Source organism: Ascaphus truei, chromosome 5 (genome assembly GCF_040206685.1).
Source record: "Ascaphus truei isolate aAscTru1 chromosome 5, aAscTru1.hap1, whole genome shotgun sequence".
NCBI lineage: Eukaryota > Metazoa > Chordata > Amphibia > Anura > Ascaphidae > Ascaphus > Ascaphus truei.
Window position 1 is genome coordinate 32,423,349 of NC_134487.1, and position 21,719 is coordinate 32,445,067.

At 42.4% G+C, this 21,719-nt stretch overlaps 1 protein-coding gene across 8 annotated transcripts in view; it reads left to right on the plus strand.

Moving 5' to 3' along the window:
- The window catches only part of CACNA2D1 (calcium voltage-gated channel auxiliary subunit alpha2delta 1), a 717,165-nt gene that overhangs the window by 598,834 nt on the left and 96,612 nt on the right, over window positions 1–21,719 (plus strand). For all 8 annotated transcript variants that reach the window (XM_075599579.1, XM_075599575.1, XM_075599572.1 and 5 more), the window contains exon 13: window positions 11,055–11,133. In XM_075599579.1, coding sequence (XP_075455694.1) covers window positions 11,055–11,133 — 79 coding nt within the window. The remainder of the gene's footprint in view (window positions 1–11,054; window positions 11,134–21,719) is intronic.

Consider the following 21,719-nt stretch of genomic DNA (forward strand, 5'->3'; position numbering starts at 1 on the left):
GGGGCTGGATAGTGGTAGGGAGGCCGTGTGGCAACAATACCGCCGTGTCCGCTGAGAAGGAACAGAACGGCTATGTATGCCGCCACCCTTCGCCACTGCCTCTCTAAACCCGGGCGCCACACAAGAACAAGATGACCCCACAGCGGAGGTAAATACAGGGGATTAAGAAGAGCCAAAGCACTCCAGGCAGGAGGCAGAAGGCAGTCTCACAGATGTCTTTGAAGCTATCTCCGCCGGGGTGTTGGCTCCGCCCCCGCTGTCCTCCCACACACGGCACGAGTGCAGGATGACTGCGCCCGGCCACCGTCCGACTCCAGTCCCAGCAGGCCAGCTTTTCCTTCCGGCCGGTGCTCGTCGCATCCGCCACACCCGTGCTCGCCACCGTGCTCGCTACTCCCGCGGCCAAAACTTGCAATTGCCGCCCACGCGCTCGCCGACGCACACGGCCCCTGCACCGGTTGTGGGTGGGCCGCAAAAATATTCGTGGCGGGCCGCAAGTTTGACATGCTTGCTGTAAGCTAATCTGCTTTGTATATTTTATCAGTGAGCGAATAAAAACTTAACATTTTATAAATCCAAACATGGATGACCATTTTTGATATATTTTATGAATGGTGGATCTGGTGAGAATGGAAGGACCACCATTCGGTGACATTGCAAATGTGTTGCAGCTGTTTTATTCCAGTTCTAAAAATGATGTACTGATATACTACTGTGCAACACAAAATAATAATTTTTTAAGATGTGATGAAAAGCAAATATTTCTGTTGTCCATGTAATTTACTAAAAACATACTGCAAACTATGTAATCACCAGTCACATTAAACATTTATATTATCAAAAAGGCTGTTGTATAATATTTTGTTTTATTAAGTATTGTTTGTAAAGTATTAGCTCTAATAGTTTGCATACATACGTTGGTTACCCTTTTTGTATTAAAGAGGTCAGCGCTCAATACATATTTAAAACTGTCTTCTTCTGTGAACTACTAAGACTTGTAAAAGTAAATGCCCGTGTCTCTGTGTCTGGTGTTTCTCAGAACGTCTGTGGGGCTCCAGGTCAGGTCAAGAGGCTGGTTATTTCCAATCTGAAAGCATTTTACATTTTTCATTCTGTTCCATCGCCACAAATACTCTTGAAATTACTTTTTTTTCCACTCAGTTCCCATTATAGATGACCATACACAATCTATAAAGTGTTCTTGTCCATGTGACCTCTATGGGTAAGGAAAAGAGTGTGAGGCATTAGATGAAAAGGGTCAGCAAATGTAACCTCCCAAACTAGCAAATTATTTCAAACCATGTCCTACTGCTAATGTGTGCCAACTTTTACAAATTCATTTTGGTAGAGATTTGTATAGCAGTATCTCACCCCAAATCATTAAAAGTGACAAAGGGGCCCACAGTTTAATAGCTATGTGGCAATAAATGGTCATTTTAATCAGCTTCATGTTGGGGTTAAGCTTAAACCCTTCAGTGCTCTGACGTACGGTGTACACAAACAAAAGTTCCACCAAGGGGGAACCTTATGACGTATACCGTACGTCATTGGCCTCTGCTAGTTTATTAGGGGCGCCGATCGCGTACCCCAATGAAGGCCGGAACAGAAAACTGATCACGTGTTTCGATGACCGGAACAGAAACCTCCGTGGTGCATGATGCGGAAGTGCCGAAGAGTCCGTGGCACGTCCTTACAGCATATATATTTACATTCTACGCAACTCTTTTTTTTAGAACTTTTTGGATTGGGAGGCTGGTTCCCCCCAAAAAATATGCAATTGATCTAAAAGAGTATAGTACCGTTTCGTAAAGAATCCAAACAAGGTGAAGGGGAGAGGCCTAAAAATTGTCACGAAAATTAATGAAGCCATGTAATACTGGCAGATGCAGGGAAGTTGCACTTGTAAGTTTTATGGTCAGCATTTTATGGTGATAGTCATTCTCACAAGACTTGTATAGATGCCAGAAAGAAAAGGAAATGACATATTTGGAGCCAGTTAAGCAGAGATTCTGTCAGTTTTCTAGGAAGGCTGAGATACTGCCTTATGTTTCGGGAATCTTATGAACATTCTGGAGGACTTGACACTATTATCCTTCTCTAACATATACTAATGGAAATTGATGGCTGATTAGACCCATTTGGTCCACCTAGCACTTCCGTTTTCCATGCTTTTTCAGAATCCATAAAAACAAAGGTCTGAAACAAAATGCTCTGCGAAACTGTTTTATTCCCTTTCCTGGCCCTCACCAATGGATAACATTTCACTGACTTTGCAACTGTTTTTTGTCAGAATTATATGCCTATAATAAAATGTAAATATAATTTATGTTTCATTTCAATTATCCACACAACTGTGATTGAAACTCACTTGCAAAAAGATTTAACAACTGGACTGTATAACATTTCAGTAGGTTCATTGGTTTAGTTAGGTGGATTACCTAGTTTTGTTCTTTTCTATTCATAAACATTTTTTATTTTGTTTTCCTCATCTGTGCAGAGAATACTGCAATGCATTTCGGGCCCCTATACCACTTTAAAGCAGCAATCGCACCTGCTTAATTTTGTATTTCAAATTTGTGTAGCTTTTGAACCATAAGGTCATTAAGAACTGAACCATGTTATTTATGGCTCCGGTGTCTCTGCTACCTCCATGGGAAACAAAATGGCCGTCAAGTCTTGCAATACACATGGGCCAATTGGAAGCCATAACATCATTAGTTGCAGCTTACAATTTCACAGCCATTTAAATCCTCTCACAAACCCCAGTAACTAAATTGGTAGGTACTGTATATCTGTAACTGGGGGGTCACGGAAATGAAAATTGTGAGGTCTGGAGGACGTTCTAGTTTGAATGCTGTAATATACTGTAATAAAAAAATATATTTAGGTGGGATTGTTGTTTACGCGTTGAGGAAACTGTCCCACGTTGCAAGATATACTGATATTTTCAAAGAAAAGGCTAACCAGTGCGGTATCTCCTCTAGGGGCCTATGCAGAGAGCAGCGCTATTTCGAAATTCGCCATTTTTTGGAGAAAATCGCGCAGAAAACAGCAGAAAATGGCGAGTTCCGAAAAACGCGCCAATTTTTCTTTTCTATTTGTAAAACTCGCCTCGCGGCTGGCAAGAACCTCAATCTCGCCAGTTTTAAAAATATCCTAATGCAGAGAGGCGCGAACGGCATCTAGAGGCTGTTAGCGCCAATAAAATGGCGCGATTGTCTCCTTTTTGCCTCGCCAGAAAAAATTGGCAAGAAGCTGCCGCTCGCGGCCATTGCAAAGGGAAAAAAAAGGCGCAAATTTGTTTTTACACGTTTCTGAAGCGCGCATCTCGCTAATATAAACTCGCCACACGCATCCATGTTAAACATAGCAGAATTCGCACTTTTCTGCATATGGAGAATAAAACTCTCCAAAAAAGCTACTTTTTAATAAATTCGCCATTTTTAAAATTCGCTGCTCTCTGCATAGGCCCCCTAGTCTCACTTAAAATGTTTTCATTTTAGATTATTTTTTCTCATCTGTTTATATAAAGGTAAATTCTATGGGAAAGAGAAAAAAGAAAGGGGTGCAGGGGAAATAAAATACAAAGTAAAGCACACAGTAAATCATACAGTAGGATTCATTTTCGATTTTTAGATATGTCTGTTCGTTTTTCTAATTTACTATATAAAGCTTACCTCTCAGCTCCTACCATATACAACACAATACTCAGAGGTTCAGACACTGGGGTTTTTTGAAGACCGATTCAAATTTGCATTGTTTAAAAGGTGTTACTAGGCATTTCTTTGAAAATACAGGATTATTTTAAAAGCCCCTGAAGGTATTATATTCTAATAATATTCTTCCAGAAAAGAAACCTGCCTGAAGGAGCAACAATGTAAAAGTATTGACAATAGAAAAAGTAAACAATAGTACATTGGACTGGGGATTTAACTGTGGAAAACCGTAAACCTTGTGAATAGCTTTGTTTTCAATTTGGTCATACAGTATGTATCTACTTAAAATATGTGTAACCCATATTCCCCCCCCCCCCCCCAATCGCAGATAGGGTGTAGGTGAGGGGATCTATATGCATTACCCAGGAGGCCTGAGCCTCCGCCACGGAGAGCCTGGGGCACGTATAACAATATGAGTAACCTCGTACTTGGTGCAGCGCCTCCACCTGCGATGGCTCCCACCAGAGGGGGAGTGGTTCCTCGCAGGACAATTATATATATCACTCCACACACAGTATGTAAAACAACCAATGACTTTACTTGTAGCAACCATAAGCTTCATATATCAACAGGTGTCCCTCCCTAGAGGAGACACTAACTACTGCGTCTCGCAGGACGCTACCTCCACCTCCACCGGGTGATCCCACCCCGTGTCCAGTAACCCCACACAATATGTCCCCCACCCTCAAGTGAGATATGTATGTGTATGGGTGACTGCGCAGCCCCTATGTCCTGAATGAATGGTGATATAGTTGTGCACTTGTTGGTTACCTGCCGAGCACTCCAGTGCCCGGGCCTGCAAAGGAACTTCACAAAGGATCCTGATGACGGCTGAATACAGGAACTACCGTCCGGGGCGATCCCACCCGGATGGCTGCTGCAGCGACGACGAAGGTCTGAGCCCAAACCTCTGGATGGACGCGCAGCGTCTGCTGGGTCACTAACTGGCTCTGGATAGTAAGGGGCATGGTCCCTAACCTGGGGCCTGTCCCTGACACAACTCACACTACTAGGTGGCTCAGGGCTAGCTGGGGCCTTGGGGGATGCTGACCTAGTGCAGGGAGTCACTGACTCCTGCACCCTACCTCCTTCCCCTAGCTTCTCCTGACGCCGACTCACTCTCTCCTCAAAACCCTGTGAAATGTATCTCTTCTCCCGGCAGGGCAATCCTCCAGCCCTATTGGCCACACTGGGGCACCTGGTACCTTCCACCTTTAGCCTCCTGGGAATTGTAGTCCCGTGGAGGCTATTCCTATATTGGGGCCGCGTGCGCGATTCTAATGCGCATGCGCGACTCCCTAATGGCCGCGCAACTCCCTGGTCTCATCTGCGCATGCGCGATCACGGCGCACTGACACTGACACACCACAATGGCGGCCCCACTAGCCGGGTGCGCCGCAGAGCCTCCTAAGGCTTGGACCGCTCCCTGCTCCGGCCCTCACCTTTGGAAGCAGCCGGCGGATCCGTCGCTGGCTCCGGCGGCACCCGCGACCGAGCTGCCACAAAGGAGGGGGGTCTCTGGGAGCTGCCAGGGACTGGGGCTACATATGATAGGCAGAAAACACCCACAATCTCTTCAAACTCTGAACCCAACGCTCACTATGCACACAATGTGCTCATTTGCATGTCATTTCCCAGAATCCCTTGCTGCTGTGGAAGCACTGTATGCTGGTGATAATGGTGAAAGGCAGGGTTGCAGACCTGCCTAAGGCCGGTTCTATACTGCATGCACGCGCTACGCACGGCAGGGAGCGTGAAACCGACCGACAGGGGGCAAGATGGAGAAAATAAAGAATTTGCGCCGGTACCGCCACTGAAATGTATGTATGTGTGTATGTAGGTTTGTGTGTACAATGTTATGTAACCATGCTGTAAAATGGATTACAGTCATCTCTCCTGCTGACAGTAAGGCCTGGTAAGTTATGGGCATGCCAGCAGTAATCATGGAGGTTTGCCCTCACACCCTGGTGAGGTGCCCTATGTATGGATGGGAGTGGTCACATGCTCTGAATCCATAATTAGTGATGTCAGAGTTGTGCCTGCCCCCAGAGTATACATAAGGCACAGCACTGCCAAAAGTTAGTAGGTTCAGAGGTTATGAGAGAAGAGTTCGGTAGAGTTGGTTGTAGTTGCTGGAGTAAGGAGCAAGTCTGAGTACAGACTTGGGGGAATGCAGCTCATAAGACTGTGACCAGGGACCTGGCACAAGGAATATCTCTCTAAGGGGAGATAGGGAATCCACCAATTTGGGAAAGGACACCTTTCAAAGGGAAGTGTGGTGATCATGAGCGGCTGAGTACAACCGCTGTGAGGGGCAGTTGGCCCACCGCAAAGCAATAAAGATGATCTTGTTAAATCATACCCTCGTGTGTAAGTGTGGAGTGATTACACAGAGGAGTGCACCACAGACGAGTTCATCACCAGGACCATCCACAAGCGGACGCTGGGATCCTGATGAGGTGGAGGCGCTGCACTGGATCTAGGTAGGACTCAAGTACACTACCTCAGCTGCCTGTCCACACAACATCATGCGGGAGACTCAGGAGTCCTGTTGCCAACAGGTGCACCACCAGACACTACACTGTAATGGGGACTGGTTAGACCACAGGGGCCAATGTGAGATTGGGTGGGTCAGGCTAGGCCAGAAAACCCGTTACATTATTAAAAATATTATTAAAGTATTAATTTATTTATTTATTTGAAAACTTATTTATACACACACACACACACACACACACACACACACACTCACACACACACACACACACATATATACACATACATACAGTACCTCACTCGCTCAGTATACACAAAAATTGTGTGGCACGTGCACGCGCCTTCACACAGGTGCGCGCATGGCCGCACACTCTATAGAACACCCCTAAGACATGTGAATGTGCTCACAAGTGATCTTTTTATTTGCTATATATATATATAATCAAAAATTAAATAGATGATACCGTTCTGTGGCTAACGAAATGCTTTTATTTGTGCGAGCTTTCGAGATACACTGATCTCTTCTTCCGGCGATGTTACAATGAATGAAGCAAGCAAAAGCTATACTATAAACAGTGTCTATTGGACACCGGGGGAAGGACCAGCACATATAACATTCCAATAGACATTGTTTATAGTATAGCTTTTGCTTGCTTCATTCATTGTAACATCGCCGGAAGAAGAGATCAGTGTATCTCGAAAGCTCGCACAAATTAAAGCATTTCGTTAGCCACAGAACGGTATCATCTATTTATTTATTTATTTTTTGATTATTGAAGCTCGGCTAACACGGTACTGATACCTCTACATGTGTATATATGTATAATATATATATTAGTCCCCTTTCCTTATGCCTAAGGGAAATATGCGGGCAACTACGCGTGCTGCTGTACCTGTATGCTCACAGGAGGCCTGAGCCTCCGCTTCTGGGAGCCTGGGGTGAGCTCTGTCTCTTTGCGTGCAGCACCACCACCTATGAGGGATCCCAGCGTTGGCGGGATAACCCCTCACAGGAACCACAACAGTAGTAACCAATAACACCACACAATGTATATAACTAATCTTTAATGCACACAATACGAAACACAGATAACACACAATACTAGGTAACAATAGTATAGTGCAGTGACCCCAAACACTGAGTGGTTTCCCCAAAGTACTGAGGGTGCCGTGGCACCAATAACCCCTGGTGTCCATCCCAGCAATCTCACCCAAATGTCAGGTAGCGCTACCCCCTGTAAATGTTCGTGCACGTTGGGTACCTGCCTGGGTACTACAGTAGCCCGGTGCAGCTTGCAGACTTGGACTGAATAAGGTCACACGCAGCAACCGACAGAAATTCCCCTCTCGCCTCAGGGTTCAGGTACTCCTTGTGGTGTGAGCTCCAGACAGAGGGTCTCAGGCCGCAGTTTGCAGCGTGGATGTCCACCCACCGGCGCAGCAGTACTACTATAGTACTAAAGGGGAAGAGTCCCTATCTGAGGCCTTCCCTACAATACTCCTCTGAAGTGGCTCAGGGCATAGGGGGAACGATCTAGGCCTAATCAATGGAAGCACAGCTCCCTGGATGCTATCTTCTAGGTCGCCACCTCCTTCTCTTCTGGTTCACGGGCTCTTCATCACAGAGGATATCCTGTTCTTATAGACTACAGGCAGTCCATTGGCTGCCTCAGTCCATGTCATATCCCCTCCCCCCCCCCCCGTGGATTCTGGTTCTTGCAGTCCCGCTGCAGTCCTTGCAGAGCCTATTTAAAATGGTCACCACGCCGATTGCAACCGCAAATGCGCCAAGCTCCGGAATAGCCCCCAGATTGTGCAGGATCCCGCCGGACAGCAGGGCAGATCCCCGCACCGGAGGCAGGGTAGGGGACTCGGCTACATCTAGTTTTGTCAAGAGGAGTGCTGTTGGGTGTGACCAAATGTACTGTATATAACTTAAAAACAAAACATAAAGCCCCCATGCAAAATTCAAGTATATAGTTAAATACCTATCTGTTTGTCTTCTCATAAGTATGGTTCATTTAGTTAAACTGTTTGGTCAAAGCGTTATTACTACCTGATAGGTAGTAATATTTGTAATAATATCCATCACAGTATTTTAATAGATTAAAAAAAATTTTTTTTATGGCTTTATACAGATGGCTATTGTACTCTTCAGTCAAAAAAGTGTGTGCCCAAATGAATAGCGAGATTAATCATACAGGAACATAGTGACTATTGTTTTGCAGTCTGTATATTTCACTAGGAACTTCCTGCTGAAATGTCATCTCAAGAGGATTGTGTTATATATGCTTTTTATACCAAGCCGAGTGCCAAAATTGAGGTAAAACAAAGTACCCCAAAAATGCAACATCATACTATAATCATATTTGGATTCATGTTGTGCTTAATATATTTAGAGACAAACACTCGCATTCAGACACCCACACAGGGCCGGGCCAGGGGTGAGCAAAAGAGGCCTCAGGTGGCACATTTACCCGGGGTGGCATTTTATCTGCCTCCTCTCGTTCCTGGTTTAATACCAGAAATGGAAAGGGGCACAGAAAATGCCGCCCTAAGGCGGGCTTGATGGCGGTGCCTCTGTAAGCTCTGGCATCTCCTCCTGCTATCGCATGGAGTTGCGTCACCATGTGATGTCGTATTGCCATGACACTTTACATTACATGGTGCCGTGTTATCATGACAATGCAACATGTGACATACGCCATGTGACGTCGCCATGTAGCTGGAGGAGATACCGGCTGGACAAGTTAAGAGGCTTCATATTTTGGGGGGGAAATATAGAAAATTGAAGAACAGACATACAGGCCGATATGTAGCGGCGCTATGTCACGTGAATGGGCGCCAAAGTGTTTTATGGCACTGTAAGCTGTTTTATGGCATCGCGCCTTTAATAAATATGGACCCAAGTGTTTAACGCTTCTGTTTGTTATTTTTATTCTCATTTAAAAAATAACTAGATGTACCACCCTTATTATTTAAATTATAATAAATAGAAAGAATGGTTCACTGGCTGTTAAAGCAGCAATTCCACATATCGCTGGTAGCGGAATTGAGATTGCAAATCATTACTGCATTTCATAAAAAAAGATTATTGAATCACTTCATCTGGTTACAATTGTGTGCTAGAAGTCTCTGCAATTTCCTGCATATTAATGTATTTCTTTTAGCATACACAAAATGATTTCAAACCAGGGAAGTTTGGCATTTAAAGGAATAATTCCGCCTGCTGAAACTGATAAATCATGTGAGCAGAGTGACTAATAGTACAGTTATAGATTATTAAATTTCCTGATATCATAAACAGTTTTGCACCTTCATAATACAGTAATAATCATATTGTTAACCTCACCCTATGTCATGAGATTGTAATCCAGTCCTGTTTTTCATAGAAATACGGGGCGTTGTGCCCTATGACTATACAGGGAGTCTGTCTTTCCCTTGCTCAGGAATATTCCAGCTCTGGCCAACTGAATGGAGCTGAAAACGTTCTGTGCAAGGTGCCAGTAGCCCTGTATTGCTATGGAAATAACGGGTGTAGAAAACTGGGACTGGATTAATTATTCTTTTATGACATGGGGTTAGGTAACCAATTTGTTTTTTTCTCTGAAGGTATTGTATTAAACTGTTTATAAAGCTGAAAGAAATAATTCTACAGCAAGGGGAAAGACGGCTTAACTGCAAATTAAATAGAGGATGGAGTGGCATTAGGCCCCGCTCACACAGCACGCTACACGATGTGCGCGTGCTTACGTGCGCGTGTGTGTTCGTTACTGATGCCTGGCGGCCAATGGTAGTGTTCAGTATTGAAACTACCATTGGCTGCAAAGTGCGGCGTCGATGCTGCTGCAGTCACGGGAGACTTTTCAAACTGTGATCTCCAACTGCAGCAGCGTGACCTCAATTTCAGCAGCCAATCAATGTCCAGACGTTTACATTGATTGGCTGCTGAAATTGACCAGACTCGGCAGTGAAACTGGAGGGACGGGGGACCTCCCTCTCAGTATATGATCCCTGCGGGACCCCCCTCTCAGTATGTGATCCTTGCGGGACCCCCCTCACACACACACATACAATGGATTTGTGCTTTTATTTTATGTTTTCCTACAATGCATCGCAAAGCCACCCTGCGCCCGTGACACAGCGCCCCCGCTCCCCCCCCCGCCCGCTCTCACACACTTCCTGGATGTGTCGGATCATTCCATCTGCTGGGGATGATCACACCGCCCAGCAGATGGAGGTGCGCACACGCGGACGTGCTCAAGCAGCATCACGAAGCCCCCTATGTGAACGCGGCCTTAGGTGGTGATTGAAAGTATAACGATGACGTAATCAAGTTAATTAATTAAGTTGTGACTACCGCGCACCTCTGTCCATGCCTTGTGAAAAATCTAAACGGTTTTAATAAAAATAAAAAATGCCAGCTCTGGTCTGTGAAATATAATGTAAAGAGCAGATGCTATAGTTTTGACCTCATTTTGCAAATCAAATTTATTTTGCACTGTAACTGTGCAGGGATATTTAAATTATACGGTTAACAGTTTTTCCAATGCTCTACTCAGAGAGAACAAAGTAACACTTATCTCATAGTGTCCACTTCACTTCATATTATTTTCGATTTATTAAATTAGACTAAATTACATTTGAGACCTCTTTGAAGTGATATGTCTTGAGGAGCTCAATGTAAAATAGGGGACCATGAGTAAGGAATTATACAAATTCCAAATGCAGTTTGACTTTATATGATATTCCCAGAGCTCTGGGATGTAGATATTCTTGTGATTTATACATGTGTTAATGCCTCGTACCAAATATATGTTTAAAATATTTTTATCTCCTTAGGTACGAGTATTTACTTTTTCTGTCGGCCAACATAATTATGATAAGGGACCCATTCAGTGGATGGCTTGTCAAAATAAAGGTACGGCATATCTTCAAGATATAAAAGTGATACAAATGTTATGTTAAATATATTAAGTATGCATTCATATATTTTATTAGCGTATTTAATAGATTTGAGGCTGAGTAATGATACTTAGAAAATAATTCTATCTAGAGATGACTGTCACTATTTTTATTAGTATTCCCTGTGATTTCTTGCAGAAATAAAAAATAATGCATAATTTACCCATTTATTTACCTAATAAAAAGTGAAAATTAAGGTAATAAATTTGATGTTAATAGAACCTAACCTAACCCAAACCTAGCCCTTCCACATTACTGTTGGAAGTACTAACATTCACTCTGTAGCACAAGCACGCTGCCTAGAGGTCCCACTCGACTCCTCTCTCGCATTCTCCTCTCACATTCAAAAGGTAGCTAAAACCTGTCGTTTTTTCCTCCGCAATATTACAAAGATACACCCTTTCTTCTGTTGCTCGACTGCTAAAACTCTGACACAGACCCTCATTCTCTCCAGTCTCGATTACTGTAACCTCGTGCTGTCTGGCCTTCCTGCCTCTCACCTGTCTCTCCTACAATCTATCCTAAACGCTGCTGCCAGAATCACTCTACTCTTTCCTTAATCTGTCTCGGCGTCTCCCCTGCTGAAATCCCTCTCCTGGCTTCCTATCAAGTCCCGAATCACACACTCAATTCTCCTCCTCACTTTTTTTATGTTTCAATTTTTTTATTAGTTTGCTTACATGTCATCACAGTTTACATTTTTGTCCGTATCACATGGTTGGTAAATCTCCATTTACATTTTTGTGACATTTCTCTTAACAACTTTTCATAACAATTTTTTGCATCTGTAAATCTTATACATTATTTTGTACTGAATTAAATTTATTCCATTAGTTTTCCCTTATTTGGGTTTAATCTTACTTTATGATAAAAGATAGGTCAAGAACAGAGATAGAAAAGAGAGGGGGTCCAGAGGGGGAGGTGGGGAGGAGTGGGGGGGGAGGGAGATTGAGGCCCATGTGGACAGAGCTTCGACCGTTGATCACCTGTCTTTAGGATAGAGAACATAGATCCCAGACTTTATGGTATTTCTCTAATTTTTGGTTGAGCTGGGCCATTAATCGTTCCATTAATTTAATCGTGTTCAACCTTTTAATTACTGTCTGCTTTAGAAGGCACATTTATATTCTTCCAGGCAGCTGCTATTGAGCATCTAGCAGCGGTGAAAACAAAAGAAATCATTTTCCTCATTGAGGTGGGAGCCTCTCCAATGGGCTTGGACAACAAGTATATCAGAGGATCTAGAGGGATTCTTGCCCCTGAAATTTCAAATAACAAATTTTGGATACGTAGCCAGAACTTTTGTATCTGTGGACATGTCCACCATATGTGTACCATATCTCCTCCCAGGCCGCACCCCCCTTCAGCATAGATCCGGTGTGCCTGGGAAGATCTGGCTCAGCCTACTCGGGATTAAGTACCATTGGAATAGAATTTTGTATATATTCTCTTTTGTCGTTGTGCAAATTGAGGTTTTGGCTGCCGATTCCCAGATATCCTCCCAGTCTTCCCTATCTATCTCTATATTTAGGTCTTCAGCCCATTTCAACATATAATTATGGTTTTGGGGAGTTGTTTTTGAAGTTGGTTCCGTGTATATTCTCGAGATCAGTCACTTGTGGTATATACCTGTTTTACATAATCTTTCAAATTTTGTTAAATTCGGAAAGCTCTTGTTCTGCGATATTGTTAGCAGAAAGTGTCTTGTCTGAAGGAAGCTAAAAATGTGGATGTCCTGCCTTTAGTATTTTGTTTGTACCTCTTGCAGTATCATGAATTTCCCTTCTATCACCAAGTCGTCTGCCATAACAATATTAAGCTCTTTAAATTGCCTGAAGGAGTTTTTCAGGCATCCTGGTGGGAATGCAGGATTTTTAATTATAGGGGTTAATAGCGAGGGATTTGAGTTTAATGAGTATTTCTTCTTATTTTTAGACAATAGGAAAAAACCTGGCGCTTACCTTAAGCTTAATATATGAGGTGTGCTTACAATGTGGCAGTAAGTTAGACCACGGCTCTATGACAGATGCTTTGAGCCAGCATGGAGTTCCCCTCTGCTGCAACCCCAGGGAAGGGTTAATCCGGAACCCTTTTAAAGATATAGAGACATACAAGCAATGGGGGAGCGTGGGATTAAAAAAACATTTGACAATAAAAAACAATAAAATACAATAAAATTAATGTGGTTACAACAATATTGCTGGGGGTTGGTGAAAATATTAAATACACTTACACGGCCATGTGCAAGCGGACACGGTAATGTGGTTTCTTTAAGCAATTCCAGTCACTCCCAACAACAGGTAATGGTGGTTTAGAGGGTTTTGAAATAAATATATAAATATATCTGTACTCACACGGCCATGTGTGAGTCCTTGCAGGAAATTGGTAACTTTGGGGTTAAATTAACCCATCTGCATCTCCCCCCAGTGTAGACTCTTCTTTGTTTGCAACCAACGTGGGATTCTAACTCCAGTCTTGGGCATCAGATGGGGACTCTCCCCAGTGGTGGTAGTAGGGGGGGGAGTAGGTAGAGAAAGTGAGGCACGTTGTCAGTGGGGTTTAAAACACATTTATTAGTTTTAAAAGCAATTGGTACAACAAGACTCACATACATACATAGTGGTTGGACCCCTGGCCTCCTCGTGCAGTCCAGGATACAGTTTAAGCAGCCGTTATTGCCAATCACGCGTCCGTGATGCAGGAGGAAAAAAAACAAAACTTTTTCTCCTTATCTGCAATGGCTGCCTGGTTGATCCGGCTACGGGAGCCACGTTGGGCCAAATTCAGCAGGAACTTTAGAGCTACGCGTTTCGTCGAATCATCGACTTCCTCAGGCTCATATTCTGACGTGGAGGGGGTCTCTGAGTTTTATAAACCCCCTGTGTAATCAAAGTCTAATTGGGGCGGGCTGTGTTTAATAAAGCCCTAATTACAAAGTTTTTTTTTTTTTTTTTTTTTTTTTTTATGTTTTTTTTTTTGTTTTTTTTTTTATAAACGAGATTTACATAATTCATGTTCTGTAATCACACTGTCTTGCCTTTTAGAATTGGTTTAAGTTAAAACATTCTTGTATACTTAAATTAATATCCCTAACCATCATGGGTTAATAGATGACTGCAATAAAATACATACTTGTTGATTATTTAATGAGATAATTTTATCAGAGTATTGTCAAATTTATTTGTAAACTTCACACACATTTAAACAATTTTATACAAATTCTACTAAAATTAAAATTCACAGGTATTTTGGTTTTAAGACCTCCAATGGGGTCCATCTAATCATATGTCAGAATTGGTCATCTGGTGATAATAGTTCAAAGTGTACTTGCTCCTTGAACCTCAACATTTAGATAAAAAATTCTTACCATGTAGATTTATAAACACATATAAATTAGTTAGAACATTTTGGCTATCAAAAGTGCCCAAATCCTTTAATATAAAAAGTAAATTACCCATCCCCGTCAGGGTTATACATTGGTTAAAAAACAATTATAAATGGATCATACGCAATATGTTCCATTTTAAAAATTAATCACTTTTGTAATAGTCGCACAAAATATTATTATCATTCTAAATCTAAAAGCTATGAACTAAAAATCTAAAAACAAGACTGACAACTAAAAACTAAAACTAAAAAGGGAACTGACGCTGGACAAAGAAAATCTAGGGAACTAAAGGGAGCTGTAACAGAATGGAACTGTAAATGAATGGAACTGTAAAAGAAGAAGGGGAGAGGGGAAATACAATCAAACCCACATCTAATCCAATTTTCTTATGGTTCTAGATAGGGGTAAAAAGTTCCTCCCTCATAACTCTATATAGTTTAATGAATGCCTCAGTAGCCCAGTAAAATTTAATTAAATTTATTCAATTGAAAGCGGCGATATCGAGGTCGACGTTGAGGCCTGAGGGGGACATGGATTTCAAACGGTATATCCAAAACGTCTCCCTCTGCCGTAAACGTCTCAATCTATCACCCCCCCTCCAATTCTCAGGGACCACTTCTAATCCCCTATAAAGTAGTCCTGAGGGGTCCCCCCCATGTTTCTGGATAAAATGAAGGGGCACACTATGGGTGGTCATTCCCCTTCTTATATTGCCCAAGTGTTCCAGTATGCGGGTCCTAAGACTTCTTATGGTCCGGCCCACATACTGGAGTCCACATGGGCATTGGAGCATATATACCACGTATTTGGTTTTGCATGTGATGAATTGTTTGGTCTTGAACCCTTCGTTTGTAACATTTGAGCTGAATTCTATTTTATCAGTCATCGCATGCTTACAGGCCTTGCATTCAAAACACTTAAAAAACCCCATCGGTTTAGGTAACCAGTTATTGTTTTTAATCTCAGTTTCCTTCCTGTATACGCTGGGCACTAATTTGTTTTTAATGTTCTCCGCCCTTCTGAAGATAACACGGGGTGTTTCTGGCAGATAGTCTTTTAATAGTGTATCTTTGCACAGCACGTGCCAATGTTTCATTAAAATCTTTTTAATATTATGGGCCTCGTTGTTATATCTTGTTATGAATGGAACGATGTTATTGGTGGTGTCTCTTTTTTGCTTGGGTACCATCAGTTCTTCTTTATTTAAATTCAGAGCTCTCATATGTGCTTCTGCAATTAAATCCTGTTTATACTGCCTTTCTTCGAATCTGGTTTCCAGAACTCCTGCTTGTTCTCTATATATCTCAACCTCTGAGCAGTTCCGTCTAATTCGTCTGAATTGTCCGAACGGAATATTCTTTAGCCATTTTTGATGGTGGCAACTGCTGTTTAGTAAAAAGTTATTAGCATCAACTTCCTTGAAATAGGTCTTGGTTTTGAGAATATTCTTCTCAATGTAGATGGTTAGGTCAAGGAAGTTGATGCTCTCTGTACTCATCTCTGATGTGAAACTCAGATTAACCTCATTGTTATTAATATAGGTCAAGAAGAGTTTAAGATTTTCCTCGCTCCCCTGCCAAATGATGAGCACATCATCGATGTATCTCTTCCAGAGGACCAGGTTTGCTCCGTATGGGTTTTCCGACCAGATGTTGGTCTCTTCCCAATGTGCCATGAAGGTGTTGGCATAGCTTGGAGCAAACCTGGTCCCCATAGCGGTCCCGCATTTTTGCAAGAACATGGACCCATCAAACCAAAATAGGTTATGAGACAGAATAAACCTTATTCCATCTAGTAGAAAACATTTTTGTTCCTGTGGGACTGATGGGTCTTTCTCCAGCGCAAATGCCACCGCTGCACACCCATCCTCATGCCTTATTGATGTGTACAAAGACGTCACATCACAGGTCACTAATATGTAGTCTTCTTGCCACTTAATTGTTGATAGTATGTTTAGGACTTCTAAAGTGTCCTTTAGATAGGCTTTTGCGCTAGTCGCGTACTTCTGTAAGTATATGTCAACATATTCAGAGAAGTTCTGTGTCAGAGACCCGATACCCGATATAATGGGTCTACCTGGTGGTCTCTGACGGTTTTTGTGGATCTTGGGTAAAAAGTAGAACACTGGTTTTACTGGTTCAGATTTGAAAAGATAGTTGAACTCCTTTTCACCCAAGATCCCTACGTCCCTTGCTTCACTCAAAATCTGTTTTAGTTCCTCCTGGTATGCCTTTGAAGGATCTTGTGTCAACCTCTCGTAGGTTGTCTCATCACCTAGAATACGGAGACACTCAAAGAGGTAATAACTGGTGTCCATAATAACGACACCACCCCCTTTGTCTGCTGATTTAATTGTAATGCTAGTGTCTTCGCTGAGTGTTTTTAGAGCTTGCTTTTCCTCCTTTGTTAAATTTTCTCTATGCTTACCCTTTTTGGATGCAAGTTTTTCAAAATCGTCCATAACAAGTTTGTTAAACACCTCCAGATATTGCCCTTTGCAATGGGCTGGATAGAAGTTCGATTTATTCTTAAGGTTAGAGTGTATGAACACATCCTTGGGGGTAGCTACAATTTCTGATTCCTTCGTTGATTGATCTTGGCTACACCCTGGGGTACTTTTATTTATAAAAAATCTTTTTATCGTTAATTGCCGTAAATATTTTTGTGCATCGATAAAAAGATCGAAGCCACTAGGCCCCCGTGTAGGCGCAAAATTAAGTCCCTTCGCGAGTACCTGTGTTTGCACTTTGTCTAATGTTTTTGAACTTAAGTTAAAAACCCCTTTTAGCGTGCTGCTTTCTTGCTCCCTACATTTTCTTCTTCCTCTCTTCCCTCTCTGTCTCTTTTCCTTCCTTTCCCTTCCGGTGTCTCCGGTACCCCTGGGTCGTCCAGGCAAGAGAACCTGTTTTTTATCTCCACTGTTCCCTGTGGTGCCTGTTCTAAAAAAGAAACCCCAGCTCTGGGGCCTTCTGTGCGTTCCCAAATAGGGTTACTGGGTTCCTCATATTTGGTTCTCATTTCCCTGTGATCTCTTTCTTCTCTCCTATTCTCATACCTTTCCCTCGACAGTACCTCTCTGGAACGTCTTGGTGATCTTTCTCTCCTCGGTGAACGATCCCGCCTTACTGAACGGTCTCGCCTTGGGGAACGTTCCCATCTATAGCTACGGTCATCTCTGGTATACCTGTTATCTCTGTTATATGAATAATGGTCGCCTCCTCCCCTGCTATAGTAATTGGGATATCTTCTTTCTGTCCCCCCTGTGTGATCTTTATCATACCTTGAGGAACCCCCTTTTTTGTAGGTGTTCGCGGGATATTTCTCCCTCCGTCTATCTTCATGCTGATACCTAGACGTGGGTTTTTTATCATGAACATTCCCGCTACTATCTCCTGTTATGTCTTTTCTAGGTTTTATAGTTACAGGTTTGGCGGGACTTTTGTTAGTATCTAGAGGTTTAGGGGATACTTTTTTGTCTCTACCTAACGTTGAGTTACTTCTATCCCTCTTATTCGGTTCCCTTGTCATCGATTTATCCCATTTTCTTTGCTTTCCCTCCTTGTAATCCTCCTCGTCCCTTGCAAATTTTTTATTTTTATTTATAAGGACACTTCTTTCTAATGAATCCAATTCTGCGGAGAGTTTACTATTCAGGGTATTAAAGCTGGGACAATTCATAAGGGGCTCCAAAACGGCCTTAATCTGATTTATTTCTTTGTCTAACCTTTCCAGAGTTAACTCATGATGGGATATGAGCAACTTCATTAACTCTATACTGCAAGTGTCTTGTATTTTCTCCCACATGCAGGCATACTCTATTTCTGTGAGTTCAAATGAGGAAGGTTTAGAGACTCTGAGACCTCTAGGGATCCTTGCAACCCTTAAATATTCTTCTAGATATGTTTTATCCAGAAGGATACGTACTTCTTTTTTCATTATTTTATCTAATTTCTCGAATTCAGCTTTAACTATGTCAGAGGTATTGATTTCTTCTTTGACGCTTAATTTGCTCTCTATATCATTAAAAGGGTTCCGGATTAACCCTTCCCTGGGGTTGCAGCAGAGGGGAACTCCATGCTGGCTCAAAGCATCTGTCATAGAGCCGTGGTCTAACTTACTGCCACATTGTAAGCACACCTCATATATTAAGCTTAAGGTAAGCGCCAGGTTTTTTCCTATTGTCTCTCTGTTATATCCATCACCGTTGGCTGCCACCTTATAGCTTAATATTTATGAACATGGCTGATATGGAGGTGGAGGAAGAATCAACCACCCCCATAGACAGCACACCAATTGTCATTACACAAAGTGTGTTCGTAAAAAGGGCACTGAGATCTAATGATATAGAGAGCAAATTAAGCGTCAAAGAAGAAATCAATACCTCTGACATAGTTAAAGCTGAATTCGAGAAATTAGATAAAATAATGAAAAAAGAAGTACGTATCCTTCTGGATAAAACATATCTAGAAGAATATTTAAGGGTTGCAAGGATCCCTAGAGGTCTCAGAGTCTCTAAACCTTCCTCATTTGAACTCACAGAAATAGAGTATGCCTGCATGTGGGAGAAAATACAAGACACTTGCAGTATAGAGTTAATGAAGTTGCTCATATCCCATCATGAGTTAACTCTGGAAAGGTTAGACAAAGAAATAAATCAGATTAAGGCCGTTTTGGAGCCCCTTATGAATTGTCCCAGCTTTAATACCCTGAATAGTAAACTCTCCGCAGAATTGGATTCATTAGAAAGAAGTGTCCTTATAAATAAAAATAAAAAATTTGCAAGGGACGAGGAGGATTACAAGGAGGGAAAGCAAAGAAAATGGGATAAATCGATGACAAGGGAACCGAATAAGAGGGATAGAAGTAACTCAACGTTAGGTAGAGACAAAAAAGTACCCCCTAAACCTCTAGATACTAACAAAAGTCCCGCCAAACCTGTAACTATAAAACCTAGAAAAGACATAACAGGAGATAGTAGCGGGAATGTTCATGATAAAAAACCCACGTCTAGGTATCAGCATGAAGATAGACGGAGGGAGAAATATCCCGCGAACACCTACAAAAAAGGGGGTTCCTCAAGGTATGATAAAGATCACACAGGGGGGACAGAAAGAAGATATCCCAATTACTATAGCAGGGGAGGAGGCGACCATTATTCATATAACAGAGATAACAGGTATACCAGAGATGACCGTAGCTATAGATGGGAACGTTCCCCAAGGCGAGACCGTTCAGTAAGGCGGGATCGTTCACCGAGGAGAGAAAGATCACCAAGACGTTCCAGAGAGGTACTGTCGAGGGAAAGGTATGAGAATAGGAGAGAAGAAAGAGATCACAGGGAAATGAGAACCAAATATGAGGAACCCAGTAACCCTATTTGGGAACGCACAGAAGGCCCCAGAGCTGGGGTTTCTTTTTTAGAACAGGCACCACAGGGAACAGTGGAGATAAAAAACAGGTTCTCTTGCCTGGACGACCCAGGGGTACCGGAGACACCGGAAGGGAAAGGAAGGAAAAGAGACAGAGAGGGAAGAGAGGAAGAAGAAAATGTAGGGAGCAAGAAAGCAGCACGCTAAAAGGGGTTTTTAACTTAAGTTCAAAAACATTAGACAAAGTGCAAACACAGGTACTCGCGAAGGGACTTAATTTTGCGCCTACACGGGGGCCTAGTGGCTTCGATCTTTTTATCGATGCACAAAAATATTTACGGCAATTAACGATAAAAAGATTTTTTATAAATAAAAGTACCCCAGGGTGTAGCCAAGATCAATCAACGAAGGAATCAGAAATTGTAGCTACCCCCAAGGATGTGTTCATACACTCTAACCTTAAGAATAAATCGAACTTCTATCCAGCCCATTGCAAAGGGCAATATCTGGAGGTGTTTAACAAACTTGTTATGGACGATTTTGAAAAACTTGCATCCAAAAAGGGTAAGCATAGAGAAAATTTAACAAAGGAGGAAAAGCAAGCTCTAAAAACACTCAGCGAAGACACTAGCATTACAATTAAATCAGCAGACAAAGGGGGTGGTGTCGTTATTATGGACACCAGTTATTACCTCTTTGAGTGTCTCCGTATTCTAGGTGATGAGACAACCTACGAGAGGTTGACACAAGATCCTTCAAAGGCATACCAGGAGGAACTAAAACAGATTTTGAGTGAAGCAAGGGACGTAGGGATCTTGGGTGAAAAGGAGTTCAACTATCTTTTCAAATCTGAACCAGTAAAACCAGTGTTCTACTTTTTACCCAAGATCCACAAAAACCGTCAGAGACCACCAGGTAGACCCATTATATCGGGTATCGGGTCTCTGACACAGAACTTCTCTGAATATGTTGACATATACTTACAGAAGTACGCGACTAGCGCAAAAGCCTATCTAAAGGACACTTTAGAAGTCCTAAACATACTATCAACAATTAAGTGGCAAGAAGACTACATATTAGTGACCTGTGATGTGACGTCTTTGTACACATCAATAAGGCATGAGGATGGGTGTGCAGCGGTGGCATTTGCGCTGGAGAAAGACCCATCAGTCCCACAGGAACAAAAATGTTTTCTACTAGATGGAATAAGGTTTATTCTGTCTCATAACCTATTTTGGTTTGATGGGTCCATGTTCTTGCAAAAATGCGGGACCGCTATGGGGACCAGGTTTGCTCCAAGCTATGCCAACACCTTCATGGCACATTGGGAAGAGACCAACATCTGGTCGGAAAACCCATACGGAGCAAACCTGGTCCTCTGGAAGAGATACATCGATGATGTGCTCATCATTTGGCAGGGGAGCGAGGAAAATCTTAAACTCTTCTTGACCTATATTAATAACAATGAGGTTAATCTGAGTTTCACATCAGAGATGAGTACAGAGAGCATCAACTTCCTTGACCTAACCATCTACATTGAGAAGAATATTCTCAAAACCAAGACCTATTTCAAGGAAGTTGATGCTAATAACTTTTTACTAAACAGCAGTTGCCACCATCAAAAATGGCTAAAGAATATTCCGTTCGGACAATTCAGACGAATTAGACGGAACTGCTCAGAGGTTGAGATATATAGAGAACAAGCAGGAGTTCTGGAAACCAGATTCGAAGAAAGGCAGTATAAACAGGATTTAATTGCAGAAGCACATATGAGAGCTCTGAATT